The sequence below is a fragment of the Pelobates fuscus genome, chromosome 5, assembly GCF_036172605.1.
Source record: "Pelobates fuscus isolate aPelFus1 chromosome 5, aPelFus1.pri, whole genome shotgun sequence".
NCBI classification, from domain to species: domain Eukaryota; kingdom Metazoa; phylum Chordata; class Amphibia; order Anura; family Pelobatidae; genus Pelobates; species Pelobates fuscus.
The window spans coordinates 229,651,880-229,674,893 of record NC_086321.1 but is presented as its reverse complement, the minus strand read 5'-3'; the positions used below and the strand labels follow the sequence as shown (position 1 = coordinate 229,674,893).

The 23,014-nt window shown below is 39.3% G+C and overlaps 1 protein-coding gene across 3 annotated transcripts in view; it reads left to right on the top strand.

Annotated features, from left to right (window-relative positions):
• PLGRKT (plasminogen receptor with a C-terminal lysine) overlaps positions 1-21,522 on the top strand; it is a 77,346-nt gene extending 55,824 nt beyond the window's left edge. For 2 of the 3 annotated variants that reach the window (XM_063455106.1, XM_063455108.1), the window contains exons 3-5: positions 6,587-6,717; positions 7,878-7,987; positions 20,689-21,522. In XM_063455106.1, coding sequence (XP_063311176.1) covers positions 6,587-6,717; positions 7,878-7,987; positions 20,689-20,810 — 363 coding nt within the window. In that variant the 3' untranslated portion in view covers positions 20,811-21,522. The remainder of the gene's footprint in view (positions 1-6,586; positions 6,718-7,877; positions 7,988-20,688) is intronic. The other variant, XM_063455107.1, reaches the window with a different exon arrangement.
• Positions 21,523-23,014: the final 1,492 nt, after the last annotated feature.

Genomic DNA, 23,014 nt, shown 5'->3' with positions numbered 1-23,014 from the left:
AGGCGAGCAATATACAACAAGGCACTTTAATATACTGCGGAGATCTGAATCATATCCTAGACCCCGAAATGGACACAACACTAAATACAGCAAAACCTAGATCGAGATCTCTCACACCTGCGTGCACCCTACTAAATAAACTTTTAACCCAATTTAACTTATACGACGTGTGGCGCACGTTGCACCCCAGAGATAAGGATTACACCTACTACTCTCATGTGCACAAAACCCCTTCCAGGATAGATTACTTTTTTATAACTAGCACAGGGCTACCACAAGGGCACCTATGCACACATGGTGATGGTCTGACCATGCCCCAGTGATACTGACACTCACTGACGCTTTCTCATATAAAGGCAGAGGGTCATGGAGGTTAAACAACTCACTTCTTTATGACCAAGAATTCGCCTCCACACTGAACCAGGAACTCAAACATTACTTCGCCACCAACACAAATCCCCAAATCACAGCCCCGACCTTGTGGCAAGCACACAAACCGGTCATACGGGGACTACTGATCCGCAGAGCATCATATCTCAATAAGCAAAAGCGAGCAGCACTTATGAAACTGCTCACGGAGCTGAGAAACACCACCCAAACCTATTATCAAACACGACAACAGGACCTCCTGCCAAAAATCCAAACCATAACCACCAAAATCAATGAACAACAATTTAAAAAAACAGCATACGAGGGGGCGTGGCCTACAGCGCTAGTGAACGGACGCATCTCCCTTAAGCTCCGTTAGAGCCGGGGGAAAATCGACGAAAAAGCCGAAAAAACGAGCAATCACAACAACCACAACGACACCCCCCACATACAGAAGTTATGGGGCGCAAACATAAGAAGTCTCACCTCCAAGGAGCTCCCCTACAGCCAGATATTCGGCTCTCATTTGAGAGGCCGGCAGCGCGGCATCTGCCCAAAATGGCGCCGGAGGAGCATGGGACACCGGAGCCATCAGGGGCCTCCCAGGACGAGGACGACCCGATGAGCTCCCCCTGCTCGGGAGCGGAATCGGAGCGGTCAGAAACAGACGAGGATGCGACGCCCTCTACAAAAGGGGATATCAGGAGGCTACTGACAGACCTCCGGAAAGTATGGAAGGAAGACCTCCGAGCAGCCCAGGCAGAAATAGGAGAGATCCGTCACAGGGTACAGGAGATAGAAAGCAGAGAAGCCTCCAGGAATGAGCATATACAAGCCACTGACACCAGACTGGACAGCCTCTCTTCTCAGGTGCTACAACTGACCCAAAAGGTGACTACTCTAGAAACACGTCACAGAAGAAAAAACCTGCGCCTCAGGGGCATATCAGAACAGATACCTGATGAGACGATACTCACCTTTGTGAGGGACCTAATAGACACCATGGGCATTAGGGACAACGCTTCCCAGCCCCTTATCACCTCAACATTCAGAGTGAGAAAGTCAGCTGCGGCCCCAAAAGACGCGCCCAGAGACATAATTGCCATGACCCGCGATATTGCAGTGAAGGCGGCGGTTATGCAGCGATCCAGAGAACAGGGATCGGTACTATATAAAGGTCAGACGATCTCTATCTATGCGGACATACCATTCTCTGCCCTAGCGGAGAGGAGGAAGCTAGCCTCCACTGCCCGGCAGCTCCGAGAACACTCTATAAGGTACCGCTGGGGGCCAGGGGGGTCCCTAGTGATAACCAGCGGAGAAACGACAGCAATGCTGACGTCAACAGAAGACCCAGAACCGTTGATGCAGAAACTCGGAATCCCGACCCGAACACGTGCAAACACATCAGAGACACCCCTAGGGACACGCAAAAGAGATTGGGAGTCTACACCCAACAACGCCTTTGAGTCTAAACAGCAGGCTACATCCCCGAACCAAAAGGCACAGCCTTCGCAGAGAAATAAAGAGACGAGCACAAACGCACACAGGCACTCAGTTGGACACCTCAAAATCCAGAGACTCGCTAAAAGGGACTAGAACAAAATTGGTTAATATGCTGGGTTTAATATGGGAGATAGAGGGAGAAGCAGACACGAGACTGCCATCAAACGCACATCAGAGTGGTTTGCTACATCTAAGCTCTCCCCTGCTCTGCACCCCCCATACACATACATAGTCATACTGTTTTCCCTCTGACATATTGTTTTCCTTATGTAATATTGCTTCTTTACGCACATACATAGTCATACTGTTTTCCCTCTGACATATTGTTTTCCTTATGTAATATTGCTTCTTTACGCACTATTGTTTCCTTATGCGATAATATTCCCATGACTTACTTAAGCTAACACTGGTTCTACACACAATGCTTATTAACCCATGTTCAGTTAAACCGTGTTAAAATGATGTAATATAACTCCATTACTTATACATTGGAAAAGCTATTTTCAAGAAAAATTTCAATAAAATTTAAATTGAAAAAAAAAAAACAGCATACACCCTACAAAAATTTAAGATGACTCATTATGCGCAAGGAAACAAGGCCAGCAAACTATTGGCCAATATGCTACACAAAAAGCAATCTAATGCTAAAATCCCATATATCCTCTCCAAAGATAACCAAAAACTCTGGAACCCACAAGATATGAATAAGGAACTAGTGACCTTTTATAGTGCCCTATATAATCTAAAAGGAGACAAAAATCTATATCAACCCACCACATCAGAAATTGAGGGGTATTTGCAGCAGATACCACTACCAACCCTAACAAATGACCAAAAAAACGCACTGTCTGAACAAATCACGACAGAAGAATTGAAAGATACTATCTCCCGAATGCCCACAGGGAAATCCCCAGGACCGGATGGTCTAACGAACTACTATTATAAAACCTTCGCATCTACACTCATTCCGCACATACAACAAATGTTTCAGCACATAATTAGCACAGGGACAATGCCACAAGAGATGCTTGTAGCTCATGTAGCCACACTGCCCAAACCAGGGAAAACACCAGACAAGGGACAAAATCTACGCCCAATCTCACTTCTTGATACTGATGTCAAATTATTAGCAAAAATGTATTCCAACAGATTAGCCACAATACTCCCCAACCTAGTGCATGACGACCAAGTCGGCTTTGTGAAAGGTAGACAAGGCACAGATGGCACCAGGAAAGTTTTAGATCTCATATATAGCCTACAAAAACAAAAGGCGGGATGCTTATTCATGTCACTAGATGCAGAAAAAGCCTTTGATCGGCTAAACCGGGACTTCCTTAAGGCGACACTAAGAAAATTTGGGTTCCCAACAATATTCATGAATGCCCTGCAAGCACTCTATAGTAACCCTACCGCCAGAATAACCAATGCAGGATTTCTCTCAGACCCATTTAAAATCACGAATGGAACCAGACAGGGATGCCCCCTCTCGCCCCTTTTATACGTCTTAGCTCTAGAACCTCTTACAACCCTCATTCGACAACAACCATTAATTACAGGTGTCAAAACACAAAGTTAAGAACATAAACTCACACTATTCGCAGATGACATACTACTGACGATCCAAAATCCAGACACATCCTTGCCACACTTCCACTCCATACTAGAAACCTATAGTAAGATGTCCTACTATAAACTGAACATATCCAAGACACAAGCCCTGAGTAAGGGGCTCCCCTCAGAAGTAACCCACAGACTGAAAAACACATACACATACGACTTGAGAAACGATCACATCACATTTCTAGGCATACGTTTCACAAAATTACACACCGCATTATTCAATGCTAATTACGGCAGGTTAAGTATAGAAATAAAAAAACAGTTACAAGACTGGAAAACATGCTTCATATCCTGGTCCGGCCGTATAGCGGCAGTCAAAATGATAATCCTCCCTAAATTATTATATCTATTCAGATCTCTAATGATCCATAAACCCCCCGCCTATTTTGCCACAATCCAGCGTTGTGTAACCAGATTTGTATGGAATGTCAAGAGAGCACGCATAGCCCTAAAGGTCATGCAAATGCCACTAAAAGGAGGGGGCATGAATATGCTGAACTTCAAACAGTACTACCACGCAACAATACTTAGTAGTATCATTCAGGCGAGACCAGGGACACATGAACCACAATGGAAACACCTAGAAGCAGAATGGGCTGATAACACTAGCACTGACAACTTAGTGTGGATCCCACACAAAAGACCGCACATACCGGGCTGCCTTCCAACCACCACACTATCCCTGAAAACCTGGGACATGACCTGGACTACCCTCACAAATGGCTCACTGATCTCTAAAGCCATGCCACTTAAATCACTAGCGCATATCATTCCAGATTTTAACTACAGGATATGGGAAAGACACGGTATACGATTCCTACACCAGATGATCACCAATAAGAGTTTAATGACATTCACCACATTAAGAGACTCTCACAACTTACCAACGATAGCACATTACTCATATCGCCAACTGGCCTCGTGGCTACATACACAGTACCAGGAGAACACAATCGATACCAAAGAACAACAGATGACGGAATTCGAGACAATGTACATGGGAACCAAACCACCCCTGAAAACCATATTCTCTATTTACGCAGCACTCCCCACGAAACATGCACTGAACGAACACAGTTTTACTAAAGTATGGGAAAAAGAGATCAACAAGACATTCACTGAACCAGAATGGGAACGCATGTTTTTAACCCCCAAAACTTTCTCTCTTTGCTCAAAGCACGTAGAGCTAGCCAAAAAACTCATATACAGGTGGTACCTAACACCAGTACGGCTACACAAATATAACCCGGCTATCTCAACACAATGCTGGAGATGTAAAGTGGGAATAGGGACAATGGCACATATATGGTGGACGTGTCCACTCCTAGAACAGTACTGGAAAGACATAGCCAAACTCATCAAGGACAGCACAGGGAACGCACTACCCCATAAACTGGAACATTATGTACTCTTCGATCTCCCAGGGTCGATACCCAAACCAGATAGATACCTTATGTTTCATATAAATATAGTAGCCTTAGGCGCATTGGCGCGGAATTGACTCTCACAAACGATACCCCCTATTTCAATGTGTATACAGAATATAAGTCAATCCAGCCACTTTGAAACCACAATGAGGCGGCAAAACACACCGCCCAACAAGCACCATAAAAAATATAGAAAGTACTGGGAAACAGCCTGGGATAACTGGGAAAAGTACAAAGAGATACACCAGGGTATTGACTGTCATAGAGGCAACCCCATGACCAAGGCCCCAGCTCATAAAGAAACCTAGTTTACAACTATGTCCATTAGAGCATGGGGAAGTCGAACTAAACATTGTGACTAAGACTACACTAAATGCCCCAAAAAGGCAGAACTGTAACCCAGCTTAAGACTTATGCCACCTTATAGCATATCTTATCCATATTCTACCACTCTGAAACGACTAGATACATGGTATTGACCACAGCATTGTAAAATGTTTAAGCCTCCACACCATTTCATATATCATACTGCTCTAAGGCGATTAGATAAATGTTATTAACCACAGCGTAGTTAAATGTTTGAGTTTCCACACTATTTCATATAACAATATATTGCGCATTACCAAAACTGTACAAAACTGAAAAGCAATAGATATGTAATAATCTAAAATGTTATCAATAGATGTGTGACTCAGGACAACATGTAACACACTTACAACCCCCCCCCCCCTTTCTTTTTTCTGTACCCCCCAAGTTTCTGATAAATGACAAAACAATAAAAATTGTCAAATTTTAAAACAAAACAGGATTCCTTTAGCTCCTGGGAGAACAGCATGTTTTATATGTCCCTTGGTAGCTCTCTGTTGAGGGCTCTTACTGTCCAAAAAGTGCCCTGATTGGTGGTCAGAGCACTGATGGATATCCAATCAAACATTCACTCGAATGTGGCTCAGTCCCGATACGGCCAACAGTTCTAGTGCATTTCCGGAAAGGCACTATATGTGCAGGATGGGTCCAGGTGATCCCCAGAGGTCCCCAATTCTGGTTGGGAGACAAAGAAAGCATCCAGGGGTCTCCATAACCCTTTTTATAGTGAGAATAGCCATTTTTAGTCCTTTATGTCCATGTGGTATTGTGGTTCTGTGACCACTTTTATGATATATATGTGTTTGTGTGTGTGTGTACATATATATATATATATATATATGTGTGTGTGTGTGTGTGTATTTTTTGTAATTTATTTTGTGTATTTTTCTCTTTATTGCATGCTTGCCCTGCTTTGTGCACTAACCATCATTGGAGAAATAAATCAGATGAACAAAAGCACATCATCAATATTTGTTTCTCTTAATCTCTTTTACAAGGCCGCATTATATATATGTGTGTGTCTGACAAAGTAGGATGATGTATATTGGGGAACATCTGTGTGAAAATAACCATTAAGATTTATGACTTTATTATAACACAGATGCCAAAAAAAAATTATTTTTTGTCTCTCGAAATTCAAAAAGTTATAAAATAAAAATATAAAAAGATACAAATTAAATTGTATATTGATAGGTGATGAATCTGGTTAATAATTGTTCAATTTTGTCCAGGTGCTGCAATAACATTGTGTTTTCACCAAGTAAGTTTGTCTTATATTGTTTTGTTTTCCCTTTTAGTTGGAGAGACAGATCCAAATGCAGAATCAGATGCGAGAACGGCAGATGGCCATGCAGATTGCTGGGAGTCGGGAATTCCTAAAATATTACGGGACATTCTTCACCTTGGCTGCTGTTGGATTAACTGCAGGGTTTGTAGTCTAGTTGAAGAATAAATTGCATGCGTACTCCAGAAAAGCATAAAATAAACTTAAGGAGTTATTGCATAAACATGGGGGAGATCCGCAGTAAGATCTTTTAAAAGTAGTTCAGACAAATTATAACTGAAGATTTCTTAATACAAGAAAAAAGAACTGGGTAGCCTAGATTTGAATCCCAGTCAGACCACCTCACCTTAGAACTGGAAAACATAGGTTTGAATCACCTCACCTTTTGGTAAGACACTGAATGATATATGTTCACCTACCTCAAATTCTCATAGATTTTAAGCCTAGTTGAGCAGGGACTTCTTTACCTGTATGATTGTAAGGAGCTGTAATTGTAAATGTATGTATGAAGAAAAATAAATAAATCTGAGATAAGTCGTTGGTCATTTTCTATAATGACCAGTGTGTCCATGAGTAGGAGACTTTAGATGGTTGATACCTTCTTGAAAGTAGACCACTGTGGATATTGCCCTGGATAAACCTGTGGTTCTGAATTAATGGCGGACTCTGGGTGCCATTGGAAGAGAGTGCATCCCTTCCTTGAAAGTCAGACAGAGATATATTTAAAGGGACTCTCAGGTGCCAGGAAAACATATCCGTTTTCCTGGCATTGCAGGACCCTGCAGTGCCCCTCTCCCTCCCACCCCCTATCCCATGTTGCTGAAGGGGTTAAAACCCCCACACTGACTTACCTAAACCTAGCGCCGATGTCCCTCGTCTCTGGGTCGGGCTTTGCCCACGCTCCTCCCCAGGTGATGTCACCCGGAGGACTTAACCCTGCAAGGTAATTATTGCAGTTTATAAAAACTGCAATAATTACACTTGCAGGGTTAAGGATGGTGGGAGTTGGCACCCAGACCACTCCAATGGGCAGAAGTGGTCTGGGTGCCTGGAGTGGCCCACCATGCTTGTTGTTATCATGTGCACAATATAAATAAAGAATTATTTTAAAAAAATCAAAAAGTCTATATATGAGTCTAGTTGGCTGTGGTGCAAGTCACTCTTTTGTAACAGACTCCAAGAGTGAAACCTTTCTCCAGGGACATTATATTGAAACAGGTTGCATGGAAGTATCTTTTCTTATGTACTTAGTACTGAAGTTACTCTGGCAGTGTAACCATCATGTGTTATTTCTTTCTGAACAGGGCTCTTAAAAGGAAGAATCCAGCCTTCTTTATTCCTGTTGTACCTCTGGGATTTGTTTTTGCATACCAGTTGGATATGGGCTATGGGACACTTATCCGTAGAATGAAAGGTAATTGATGTTGCCATTATATCATTGTATAGATTCTATACATATATGTTAATAATGTTTAATAAGCTGTGAAAAGACGTCATTCTGTAGATGTTGCTTCCTCCACGGATAGCCATTACAAGATTAAAATGACAGAACCACTGCAACCAGACCACTTGCAAAATGTATGTTTCTAATGCAGTTAAACAAGGTAGTTAAAAAAAAAAGAAAAGAAATTGAAATCCCTTCATACATCCTCTTCATTTTCTGTAGCTGAACTGCCCACCCCCTTTCTGCCCTACACAAACTTCAACCGAAATGCATAATTATCCACACATGTATATAACGCACTATTCAAAGACACCAACTTGGCAACATATATATATATGCACTCACAGACATTCGTGCATTAATATCCTAATGAAGTGGTCTAGGTGCCATGTGCCCCACCCTTAACTTTGCAGTTGAAAAAAATTGCAGTTCTGTGGGAATGGCAATGTTTACGTGTCATAGTTAACATGCCTCTAGTAGCTGTCAATATGACAGCCACAAGAGGTGCTTCCTTAAAATAGAAAGTAAAACCCACCTATTTTAGTCAGGAGGCTATCTGATTGGTGCAGCACGGGATTTTGTCGCACATGCGCACTAGCCTACACAATGCTTTCTCATGAGAAAGCATTGGCTGAGATCATCAACATTGATGATCACAGCCAAAGAGGTGGGGCTTCACGAAGGGATAAAAGGTAGGTTCCGCTTTTAACAAGGATACTATAGCGTTAGGAATACAAATATATAGTGTTCCTTTAATGCCTGAATTGCTGCCTCCCCAAGAGCTGCTTGGGTTCAATGGACTTATATGTCAGCTCTGTTTAATTAAATGTGTGTTTAGTGAATATCCTCTAAACATATTTGTACCTATGAAAACAGATAGTGGTAAAACTATAAAGCCATATAACCTTATTAAATAGGTTAACAAATACTGGATCCTTTGCAAATTAGATTGTAACGGATCGCCTGGCACCCCGACTGGGTACCTCCGTTAATGGATACTCCTAGCGCTTCCTGAGGACTCCAAGCACTCTGGCAGACACCACAATCACCGAACCGATGCAGCATATGAATCTTCTCAAGCATAGGAATGCTGTAGACCGTTGAATAGGAACCATATGAATAGGCTTACACTCCTAGCAGTCAACTGGAACAGCATACAATAAATCCTCCCCCAATAATGAGACGACACTTCACTTTGAGGGTTAAGCAGGAACTCTGGACTGGCACATCCAGCCTGGCTTTTATTTCCATTTTACACATTTAAGCCTGCCCACAGGGGAGGTGTAAAATATCCAATAGCATAGATGTTACCTCCCACACATCTCCTCCCCTTAGATTAACACTTAACCCAATTACACATACAGTTAAAACATACTTTCTACCCAACTTTCATAACTCTAAAACCATACATCACATTCACATAAAAATACATATCCACAATCAATCCATTCAGGGGAACAACATATTAAAAAATGGCATGAATCAGACCAGGGGTTCAAAAGTTAGTAATAGTATCTTTTAAAACCCCTGTCAGCATGACTTTCCAGCTCAGACCGGTTACCTCCCACAATGCCTCACAATCCCTCCCCTCTGGCTTGGAGATAATTGAGGAAGGAATCTAATTATCTCCAAGGACTGAGGCAAAACTCCATTACCCACATGGCAGACAAAAAGACAGTAAAATACATAAAATACTTTAAAATACAGAAAGTTACTTTTACCCATAACACACAGACATTTCACATATCCCCAGATAGCTGGGATCTGAGCGCACAAAACTACCGAATAGCGCGCAGATCCTATTCACACAGTACAATTGCCATGGAGCTAAAGTCTTTCCCATAGTCTTTCATTATATGAATAGGCTCCATGGTATAGCTATCTGGGTTAACACATTCACATAAAGTCTGGTCCATAGTCCAAAGGCAAGAGGCGGGCAAGCAGCCCCCTCCAAGGACACGTGGCGAGGTCGGTTTCGCCACATAGATGAATGAAAAAAATACAATAATGTTGAACTTTAAAGAGTTCCAAGTCAGCATGCTTTTCTTTTAGTATCCATATTGAAAGAAGAAAAGGTTTTTGGACACACACAAGTGGCATGAGAGAGGCTCTTACACGGAGCCAAAACTTTGTCATTCTGTTCTAAAGTCTGCACTTTTGGGCAAACTCATGAGCGCCCTGATACCTTGTATTCTTTCATTATATGGATAGGGGCTTGTAGCCTCCCCAGTCTGTGAAGCACCACAGGATTAATCCTATTATTGTTTTAGTGAGTGCTGTTCAATCCTTGATACTGTTTCTTCAGTCTTCATGTGAGGTCCCTAACTTATATCTGACAGAAGGATACTGGACCCCATTGCAAGTCTTAAAGTAAACACACTGCTGACCACATTGGCTTTCCATTAGTTGCTTTAGAAATCTAAGCATTACGAAAAGGCTCAATTGTAAGGGTGGCACTATGACATACATGGCTCCCAGATTAGTGGGAGTTGCAATCCCAGGCAGCAGCCTTTTCAGCTGCCTTCATTAAAATGGCAGCAAGTGCTGTTGGGAAGTATAACTCCCACTAATTATGTTCTAGTCTGGCCGAGATAAGGGCCCCAGACTGTATGGTAGGGATTTATTAAAGGGACACTATAGTCACCAAAACAACTTTAGCTTAATTAAGCAGTTTTGGTGTATTGATCATGCCTCTGCTGTCTGACTGTCCATTATCTGCCAGTTAGGAGTTAAATCACTTTGTTTATACAGCTCTAGTCACACCTCCCTGCATGTGACTTACACAGCCTTACTAAACTACCGTATATACTCGAGTATAAGCCGACCCGAGTATAAGCCGACCCGAATATAAGGACCCTAATTTTACCCCCCAAAACTGGGACAACTTATTGACTCGAGTATAAGACTAGGATGGGAAATGCAGCAGCTACTGGTAAATTTCTAAATAAAATTTGATCCTAAAAAAATTATATTAATTATATTATATTATATTAATTGAATTTATTTACAGTGTGTGTATATAATGAATACAGTGTGTGTGTATGAATGCAGTGTGTGTGTATGAGTTGCAGAGCCTTGGTGGGCATTTTTATTATTATTATGTTTTTAATAATTTTAATAATTTTTTTGTTTTATTAATGTTTTTATTTTTTATTTTATTATTATTTTTAATATTTTATTATCTTATTTTATTATTATATTTATTTATTTTTCATCCCCCCCTCCCTGCTTGATACATGGCAGGGAGGGGGGCTTTCACTCCCTGGTGGTCCAGTGGCATTGGCAGTTCAGGGGAGGGGGCTGGCAGGAAGCACTTACCTCTCCTGCAGCTCCTGTCAGTTCCCTTCTCCTCCGTGCCGGTCCGGTCAGCTCCCCCTGTCAGCTCACACTGTAAGTCTCGCGAGAGCCGCTCTATGACCCCATGGCTCTCGCAAGACTTACACTGGGAGCTGACAGAGGTGCTGACCGGACCAGCGTGGAGGAGAAGGGAGCTGACAGGAGCTGCAGGAGAGGTAAGTAAACTCTCAATGTAAATTGCCATAATACAGACATTGACTCGAGTATAAATCGAGTTGGGGTTTTTCAGCACAAAAAATGTGCTAAAAACTCGACTTATACTGGAGTATATATGGTACTTATATATCATTTACTTCAGGGGAAACAGGGCTTTCATGTAACATCAAATATTTAGGTATGAAACATAATTTAATATGAATAAAATATTTAAAAAATGGGAGAAAATTAGAATTTTAAAACAAAATTAGTTCTACGTGACATTTTAACTGGGAATGTCATAATACTGTTTGCTTTTACTACAATAAAATATACTTATTTTTATTCAGCGATGTCTCACGTGTAAAACAGTACTCCCTATGTACAGGTTTTATGGTGTTTTGGGAAGTTACAGGGTCAAATATAGCATGTTACATTTTTCAGTTTTTTTATCATTGAAATTCGCCAGATTGGTTACGTTACCTTTGAGACCGTATGCTAGCCCAGGAATGAGAATTACCCCCATGATGGCATACCATTTGCAAGTGGGGTATTTCCAGTCTTTTTAGTGGCCTCTTCGTCAAAAACACTGGCCAAAGTTAGTGTTAATATTTGTTTGTGTGTGAAAAATGCAAAAAATGCAAAAAACGAATTTGAATGCAAATTTTGGCCAGTGTTTGTGACTAAGTGGCTACTAAAAAAGACTGGACATACACCATTTGCATGGTGTATGCAATCATGGTATGCCATCATAGGGGTAATTTTCATTCCTGGGCTACCATATGGTCTCAAATGCAACGTAACCAAACTGGCGAATTTCAATGTGAAAAAAACTGAAATGCAAGCCTTATATTTGACTCTGTAACTTTTGAAAACACAGTAAAACCTGTACATGATGGGTACTGTTCTACTTGGGAGACTTCGCTGAACACAAATATTAGTGTTTCAAAACAGTAAAACGTATCACAACATTTATATTATCCGTGTGCATTTGTGTGTGACAAATGCAAAAAAATGTACTTTCACTGACGATATCATGTAATACATTTCACTGTTTTGAAACACTAATATTTGTGTTCTTCTGAGTAAAACAGTACCCCCCATGTACAGGTTTTATGGTGTCTTGGAAAGTTACAGGGTTAAATATAGTGCTAGCACATTAAATTCCCTGGACTTTCGGCCTGGGTTGTCAGGCAGGTCCTGCAAATTGTAAGTAATAAAACTACCTAATTATGTAAAATATTACATAAATATATACATAGAATTATTATATATATACACGTGTGTGTGTTTATATATATCTATATATATATATATATATAGATATATATATATAAACTTCAAAGAAATGAGAGCACTCACTGGATTTAGAAAACTGTATATTCAAATACTAGGCAAACAAATCAACGTTTCGACCGTCAAGCGGTCTTTATCAAGATGCCAAATCAATGCAAAAACAGACAATATATAGCATGTCTAAAGATAAACTTACCCTATCACCGTGTAAAACCCCATTACTCCGACATGCCCCTCGGACCAGCGCCAAAAATCACGTCCTAACGTGCGTGATGACGTCATGTCATGTGATCGCAACTCTAACAGTTGCCTAGTTACGGCAACACAATGTGACGTGAGGTCATGTGATCGCAACTGGTGTCAGTTGCTTAGAAACGGCTAAATACTATGAACTATAGTGAAATGTAAATCGGAGAAAGATAAAAACATGCATGGAGGATAAAAGTGTTATTCAATTGCTGAATTAAATGCTATAATGTATGTTAAGAAATATGATGAAGGCACATGAATAGCAAGGTTAGAATAGAAAGGAAATGGCTCATGAATGTGCAAAAATGTGTGGAAATAAATAAAGAAATAAAGAAAATATAAATAAAATTAGAAGAGGACAAAAGAATAGGGTATATAAACACAAGGTCAAAACCACCAATAAAGAGGAAATTAATCCCATTTTCAATCGATCATCCAAAATTCTAAATTCTGATCACATCAATGTATTATCCAAAGGACTCACATTTGTACCCACCTCCAAACCAGAGCAGTTCAAGATGGATATTGAATTATTTGAGATCAACAGAACACTAAATATACAAGCTCTACAAAATACGTTAACACCAAGAACAGGCTCTCAATTCAAAGTAAAAAGCATATGGGAACCCAAGAATGTTCATCATTCAATCAAAACTTTTTCAACTATCCTCAAAACGGATATGAATAAAATTATGTCTCAACAAGTAGACAGGCCAGATAATTTGACACGCACCGAAAGAACTGCCCTAAAGGATCTGAGGGAAGATGACACACTAGTGATCCGATCTGCAGATAAAGGGGGAGCCATCGTCTTACAAGATTACACCGACTATAGAACAGAAATCCTGACACAGCTGTCTGATGTTAAGACATATAAAAAACTAACTTTTGATCCTACAGATAAAATCAGCACCAAAATACACAATTGGATTCAGCTGGGCGTTACAGCAAATTGGATTGACCACCACACGGCAGAATTTTTACTAAACAAACATCCGAAAATTCCGATATTGTACACCCTACCGAAGATGCACAAAGACCCACAAAAGCCACCGGGCAGACCTATAGTATCTGCTCAGGGAGGAATATTGGAGCCAGTAGCCAAGTTTGTAGATTTCTTTTGTAAACCCACAGTGGCACAATTACAAACATGCTTAAAGGATACTCAAGATTTTCTCAACAAAATCAAAAATTGTAAGCTCTTAGATTCTCAGTACATTTTTGCTACGGCAGATGTCAAGAATCTTTACACTGTGATTCCACACACAATGGGCATCGAAGCAATGCGCGCTCTCCTGACAAAATCAGAAGTTTATGAAGGACCTCCGATTGAATTTCTACTTGAGGGATTATCTCTAATGCTGTCTAATAATTATTTTCGCTTTGAAATTTTTTTTTATATCCAGGAAACTGGCACAGCAATGGGATCAGCAATAGCGCCAACATATGCCAACAGTTTCATGTTCGCATATGAAAATACGCATATACTTTCTAAGTATCAGGAGAAATTGATACAATACCACATATTTGTGGACAATATTTTCATATTGTGGAAAGGCACGACAGATGAGCTGGAAATTATGGTGGAGGAACTTAACAATCTTGATTCACCAATCAAACTAAGTCTCACATGTGATACTGAAAAGATTCAATCTTTGGATGTTGAAGTGTATCGGAAGGATCAAGGTATATCATATCGGTTATACAGAAAACCATTGGATCGCAATACTTTATTGCATGCAAACAGTTCTCATCCAAACGCTTTGAAAAACTCCTTGCCTATCTCACAATTTCTCAGAGTGCTAAGAAACAATTCAGAAGAAACCACTTGTAGCATTCAACTTCAGGACATGACAAGTTCCTTTTTGGAACGGGGATATAAAAGAAAAGTCCTACAGAATTGCCTTGAAAAGGCAAAAAAAAAATCTTTAAAGGAATAGAAACTAAACAACAAAATACCGCTTCGAGGATCACGATTCCGCTACTGTTCCACTCTGAAAGTCAAAGGTTTTCACAAAGAATCAAAAAAAGATGGGACATTTTGTCCTCTGACAGAACATTGAATCCCATCTTTACACAACAACCACGCATTGCATTTGCACGTAATAAGAACTTAAAGGACATCTTGGTGAGAACTGACATACCGAGTTGCTACATCCCTCAAAAGGAGAACATAAAGAAAGGTTGCTTCAAATGTTCAGGTTGTGTCACCTGTGGTCACATGTTGACAGGATCTTCGTTTGCACATCCACATACAGATAGACGGATTCAGATCAAACACCGTTTGACCTGTTTAAGCGACCATGTGGTATATCTGATCTCCTGCCCTTGTGGCAAATATTACGTAGGCAAGACAGATATGACAGTACGAGATCGTATTAGAGGCCATAGATCGGGGATCATGAGGTCATTTCGAGATGGCAAAACAGACAAACCGGTGGCGAAACACTTCCTTGAACTTCAACATCGTTTACCAACTCTCAAGTTTATTGTCATTGATCACATTCCTCCTTTGGCCAGAGGTGGTGACAGATCAAAGACTCTTTTGCAAAGAGAGACGTTCTGGATTCATTATCTTGATACGGTTCAACCCAAGGGACTGAATGAATACAATTGCTTTAGTTGTTTTTTAAACACTCGTTAGTATATTTCTGTACTTTGTCGGGGTTTCAAGCAGTCTTCAGCCCTATTCTCTTATGGAATGTTTATGTTTAACTTTATTTTGATTATGATTTTGGAATTTTTGGATATTAATAGAGAAAAAATGGTTCGCATTGCAAGTAGCATCTTGCCCGATTCCCATATTTATATAATATATCTCTTGTTAGTTAAGTTCTCTATGGGTTAACTTGAAATTCATTGTCACTACACACAAGTTTTGACATCAGTGTGGTGTTGGCTAGCAATAGCCTTCTTAGACTACTTTGGAAGTGTTGCTCTTTGTTAGATCACTTTTTTCACTTTATTTTTACATTTCACAAGTTGTGGTTTTCTTTGTTCACTTACTTGGTCACTGCACTCCTCTGATAGGGTCTTATCTTACATATGCATTCATACACTTGCAGTCTCACACATTTTACATTATAGGTGCATTCTAGTCACCAGCAGTATCACACAACTCAGATCACACCGGTTACATGTTCTTCACTTATTTTGTCCACACTTACACACAGCCTAGTTATTATCTTGTTTCATTTTTTTTATTTATTTTATTTATATTTTTTCATTCATTTTTAATTTTTTGTATTTTGTATTTTTATTTTTTTTATTTTATTTTTATTTATTTTTTCTTTATTTCTTTCCACACATTTTTGCACATTCATGAGCCATTTCCTTTCTATTCTAACCTTGCTATTCATGTGCCTTCATCATATTTCTTAACATACATTATAGCATTTAATTCAGCAATTGAATAACACTTTTATCCTCCATGCATGTTTTTATCTTTCTCCGATTTACATTTCACTATAGTTCATAGTATTTAGCCGTTTCTAAGCAACTGACACCAGTTGCGATCACATGACCTCACGTCACATTGTGTTGCCGTAACTAGGCAACTGTTAGAGTTGCAATCACATGACATGACGTCATCACGCACGTTAGGACGTGATTTTTGGCGCTGGTCAGAGGGGCATGTCGGAGTGATGTGGTTTTACACGGTGATAGGGTAAGTTTATCTTTAGACATGCTATATATTGTCTGTTATTGCATTGATTTGGCATCTTGATAAAGACCGCTTGACGGTCGAAACGTTGATTTGTTTGCCTAGTATTTGAATATACAGTTTTCTAAATCCAGTGAGTGCTCTCATTTCTTTGAAGTTTATATTTTGCACTGAGAAGCACCTTGGTCTGAATTCTTCTGAGATCTTCTTTGGGGGAAGAGTGCCAGAACTTGTAAATATTTGTATGTATATATATATATATATATAAATTATTATTTTTATTTATATATAGGTACCATATATACTCGAGTATAAGTCGAGTTTTTCAGCACATTTTTTGTGCTGAAAACCCCCCACTCGACTTATACTCGAGTCAATGTCTGCTCATTATAAGCCCGGCGGTCCTGTTGGGGGCTGTCAGGAAGCTGTTACTTACCTTCACAGCAGCTCCTGTCAGCTCCCTTCTCTCTCCTCCGGTCCGCTCCCACTGCAAGTCTCACGAGAGCCGCGGGGTCAGAGCGTTGCCACGGGTTACCACACACACTGCATTCATACACACACGCTGCACTCATACACACATGCTGCACTCATACACACACGCTGCACTCATACACACATGCTGCATTCATACACACACTGCACTCATACACACACACACTGCATTCATACACACACACACACTGCATTCATTATATACACACACTGTAAATAAATATTCAATTAATATAATTTTTTGGGGATATAATTTTATTTAGAAATTTACCAGTCGCTGCTGCATTTCCCACCCTAGTCTTATACTCGAGTCAATAAGTTTTCCCAGTTTTTTTGGGTAAAATTAGGGGTCTCGACTTATATTCGGGTCGACTTATACTCGAGTATATACGGTATATGTATAATGATATATACGTATATACTTATATATATATTATTTAGTTCTACGTGTATTTTGATATCAATATATATATTCATTTTTAAATACAGTTAGAACGAAATTACACCTATACATTTTTCATTTTTTTATTTATTTTATTTGTAACGTATTTACATATATATTTATTTTATATTATATATATATATATATAGTATAAATATCATTCTACATGTATTTTGATATTAATATAGTTACATAGCTGAAAAGAGACTTGCGTCCATCAAGTTCAGCCTTCCTCACATATGTTTTTTGCTGTTGATCCAAAAGAAGGCAAAAAAAAAAACAGTTTGAAGCACTTCCAATTTTGCAACAAGCTAGGAAAAAAATTCCTTCTTGACCCCAGAATGGCAGTCAGATTTATCCTTGGATCAAGCAGTTATTACCCTACATTGAAAGATTATATCCTTGAATATTCTGTTTTTGCAAGTATGCATCTAGTAGCTGTTTGAACATCTGTATGGACTCTGATAAAACCACTTCTTCAGGCAGAGAATTCCACATCCTGATTGTTCTTACAGTAAAAAAAACCTTTCCTTTGCCTTAGACGAAATCTTCTTTCTTCTAGTCTAAACGCATGACCTCGTGTCCTATGTTAAGTCTGGTTTGTGAATAGATTTCCACAAAATGGTTTGTATTGGCCTCGAATATATTTGTATAATGTTATCATATCCCCTCTCAGGCGACGTTTTTCTAAACTAAATAGGTTTAAATTTGTTAACCTTTCTTCATAGCTGATATGTTCCATTCCTTTTATTAATTTTGTAGCACGCCTCTGCACTTTTTCTAGTGCCATAATATCCTTCTTTAGAACAGGTGCCCAAAATTGCACAGCATATTCAATGTGTGGTCTTACCAGTGATTTATAAAGAGGCAAAATGATATTCTCGTCCCGAGAATGAACGCCCTTTTTCATGCATGACAATACCCTACTGGCCTTGGCCACTGCTGATTGACATTGCACATTGTTGCATAGTTTGTTGTCTATAACAATTCCCAAGTCCTTTTCCTGTGTTGTTATCCCTAATTCACTTCCATTAAGGGTCTGCCATTTGAGTGCCCAGTCCTCCAGTTTATCTAAATCCCTCTGCAGCAAAGTAATATCTTGCTCACATTGTATTATTTTTACAAAGTTTTGTGTCATCTGCAAACACTGAAACATGACTTATAATATAATATATATATATATATATATATATATAATATTAAAATACACTTGGACAGTGTATGTGTGTGTGTATATATATGTATATATATATATATATATATATAAATATATATATATGTATATATATATATACTTAGATCATATATATATATTTATTATTTACATTATCTAAGTATATATTTTATTTTAAACTGTTTTAAAATCTTTTATTTTAAATTTTTTAGGCAGCAGGGGGAGTACCTGTCATTCCAGGCACTCCCCTGCTGGCATTGCTGTGGACGGCTATGCCGTCCATGTGATCGTGAGGTCCTCGCAAGGCCCAGGAGTGGCCCAGGAGTGCCGGAACGGATGCAGGGGGATAGGATGGCGGGGACGAGCCGGGTCCCCAAGGACGACATATAATATATGGGGTTAACTCCTAAATGTCAGAGAATTGAGCAGTGAGACTGCATGAGCATGATCTATACATATAAACTGCTTTATTAAGCAGTTTTTTTCATGACTATAGTGTCCCTATAATCATTACATATTCAATATGGGAAATACTTGCACCTAAGACATTCCCATAAATGCAGTTAAAGATGTTCTTCCCATCAAAACTTATATTCAAGACTTCTATATATATTTAGTATATTTAGTGTTTTTTGTTTTTTTTTTGTGTGGGTATTTTTTTTCTTTACCAGTTTTTTTTTGGGGGGGTTCTGGTACTACCAACTACATTTTTGCTCTAAGGCCACTAGCTCTCCAGTTCAATTAGTTCCTGGCATCTGACCTCCTACGTGTCTCATTACCATCTGCACTTGGAAGTTATGTTCTATTTTTGTATTACAGACTTAAGTATAATATTTGTTGAATAGCCTATGTAATCAGTTTTTCAAAGCAGTGATGGCTGAACATTAAACCTAGATTTTTATTCATTAGATGCTTACTGTCATATTATATTTATTGTATTGTATTACTTATTTTCTAGCCATCTCATTTTAGTAAAAATATGTATGCTGCAAGTCCTACATAACCATAACAGATTCATGCTGAGGACAAGTCACTAAAATAGATTTTTCTACATTGAAAATGAAACATTTTGAAATATGGTAAAAACTATAAGAACGTCTTAATCTCAAAGTATGTATCAGGATACTCTTTAGAATGAATACTGCCTCAGCCCAAGAATTTTATTTTGCTTCCCATTCAGTAATTATTGTATCCTCTTATTCTCTTCAAATATGCTTGGTCTTGCGTCAGACACACACTGTCTTACTTTAAGATATGGGAGAGCCAGGTCTGGTGGTTCATGCTTGTGTAAACAACCGAACGTTCTAGTCTTCATTCTCTGCTGTGGCCCTAATAAAACCAACAGTGAAGGTATTTTTAAATAGGGTGTATTAAAAGAACACTCTCCCTAAAGCACTTACACTTGCTTTATGTGTGAAGAATGTGACCTCTTATTTATTTATTTATTTTATTTTCATTCTACAAAAAGTGCAGATCTTGATAGAAAATTACACTTTTTTTAATTAACCTTGTTACACCCCTCTGGCCATCAATCTGACATCTGGTCCTGTTACTTCTTGGCTGTTTAGCTCAAGACACAGCAATTGCCCTCAGCAACTGCCTTGCAAATACTTCTCATTGAGGTGCATTGGGAAGTCTGTGATTGGACAGCAACAGAAAGTCGGAGATTGGTTAGAAGGGGAGGGCTTGCAAAGGTTTCTTACAAGAGAACTGCAGGTTTTGCAAGCTGTTTTTCAATATACCCCCAATAATAAGTATGCATGGTTTCCTGAGGGGTATATCTGCAAAGTAGTGATTTTTTTATTTTTTTATTTACCCAAGTTGTTATTGGAAATATTTTATATTTGTTTTCCACGCTTTAGGTGAAGCTGAGAACATTATTGAGAAGGAAAACAGCTTGCTAGCTCTACCGAATGGTTTACCGACTTTTGAAAGCATTGAGAAAACCAGGAAGGCTCAGAGGAAGTTCTCCATAGATGAATAGGACGTGCCTCTTCGGGCATCTGCATGGAGAAACAGGGAGTCTGCACCAGCCACACACTGCCAGATCTGTTCTTCACACTCCGTCCATGTGTGCTTGGATCCAAAAAAAGAAAGTTCAATAGAGAAGTTTAGTAAACCTTAATAGCATAGAATTAAGTATGATGCATACGGGGCTAAACATTTCTACTCTCAACTAGTCAATGGCAAGTGAAGATTCAGCCCTAGAGTTTAGAAATCATCCCTGGTGAGTGAACGATGGACTCTCCGGGCATGCAGTGGCAAGTAACTTTTTTTTGGCCTGGCTAGTAGCATAGCACTTTTTTGAGAAATGTAGAGCCCAGAAGCATATATCTTGTAACAGCATGGTGCCCAAATAAGAAAAAGAAATAATCGGTTTATCAAGCATATTTTGTAAAGATACATTGTGGTATTTAATCTTAATGTAAAAAAATTGCTCAGCTAAAAGCAAAATGCTTCTCTTTAATTGTTTCAGATTTATCTTGCGATAATTTTTCTTACTTTTATTTTACTGTGTTTAAAGTTAAACTTTACTTTCTAAAGCAATTGGGCCCAAAATAGTTCTAGAATTGGAATACATTTTACCTGCTTCATTAAAGGGACACTCCAGCCCCCCAGACCACTTCTGCCCACTGGAGTGGTCTGGGTGCCAACTCCCACTACTCTTAACCCTGCAACTGTAATTATTGCAGTTTTTTTTATAAACTGCAATAATTATTTTGAAGGGTTAACTCCACCTCTAGTGGCTGTCTATTAGACAGCCACTAGAGGGCACTTCCTTGTCCACATCACAGAAAACCTGTGCTAGAACGTCGCTGGACGTCCTCACGCTGTGTGAGGACCTCAAGCGTCGCTCATTTCCCCATAGGAAAGCATTGAAAAGCATTTTCAATGCTTTCCTATGGGGAGTGCTAATGCGCATGCGCGGTGTGCCAATGTGCATGCGCGGTATGCCGCGCATTAGGTCTCCCCAGCCAGTGGGCGGGATCAGTCTCACCCACCGGCCGACGTAATACAGAGGAGCGGCGGCGGAGGAAGAAGCAGCGACGTGGGACATGTCGCTGCCTCAGGTAAGTCACTGAAGGGGTTTTCACAACTTCGGCAACTGGGGATTGGGGGGTGGGAGGGAGAGAGGACCTGCAGTGCCAGGAAAACTGATTGTTTTCCTGGCACTGGAGAGTCCCTTTAAGTTCTCCATTGGCTCAGATTCTCAGGATCTGGACTAGAAAAATGTCTCTTACTCCAGATCCTCAATTGCCCCTATAGTATAATAATCTTTAATAATCTGGAGTTTCCCTTTAAACTTCCATTTCATCCTATATATAAGAAGCATCAATGCTTCACACATATTTCAGTCCATGAATTATATCAACAGTGTGTGACTATTTATTGTTTTTGCATTTCATAAATGAGTTCAAGATCTCACATTCCAACATCTGCTCCTGGTCATGTGTGATAATGTGTGCATGTCACTTTTACACCAGAGAGGTCGTATTTTGTTTTTAGCTCAGTTCATAGATGCAATTTTAAATAATCCATTTTAGAAATTACAGTTTATAGAGTGCGTGAATGATTATGGAACAATATTACAAACGTTTACAGTTTAACTCCTTAAGGACAAACTTCTGGAATAAAAGGGAATCATGACATGTCACACATGTCATGTGTCCTTAAAGGGTTAACTTATACTACAATTCTACAATTTGTTTTGTAGATTACCTTAGTCATTATGGAGGTTGAAATGGCTGCCTTCTTTACACGTTTCTGGTATCTTACAGGAAACCATTTGGCATATTATTGATTTTTATATCCACTAAAGTCAGTAAGCATTTGTTTTAAGGTGCTTTCCAAATAAATTCTTTCCTACCAAATTCACATTGGAATTGACTATGCTCGCTGAGTTTGAAAATCTGACATCTGGAAACTCTGTGTAGAAACTGGTCCATTGAAGACAACACCAAGACCAGGCTGCCTGATAAAGAGCTTGTGGGGGAAAATTGCTTTTAATAAAGAATAAACAAATTATGTCAAATGGCTTCAATATTTTTACTAGGCTAAACTGTACACAAAAGGTGCAGTCTTATTTTATTTATTTTTAAATGAGTATAATGTTCTCTATGAATAGTGTGATTGTTTACTTTTTCATTCAAAAAACTTAAATAATTATATCTTACATAATTATGACAC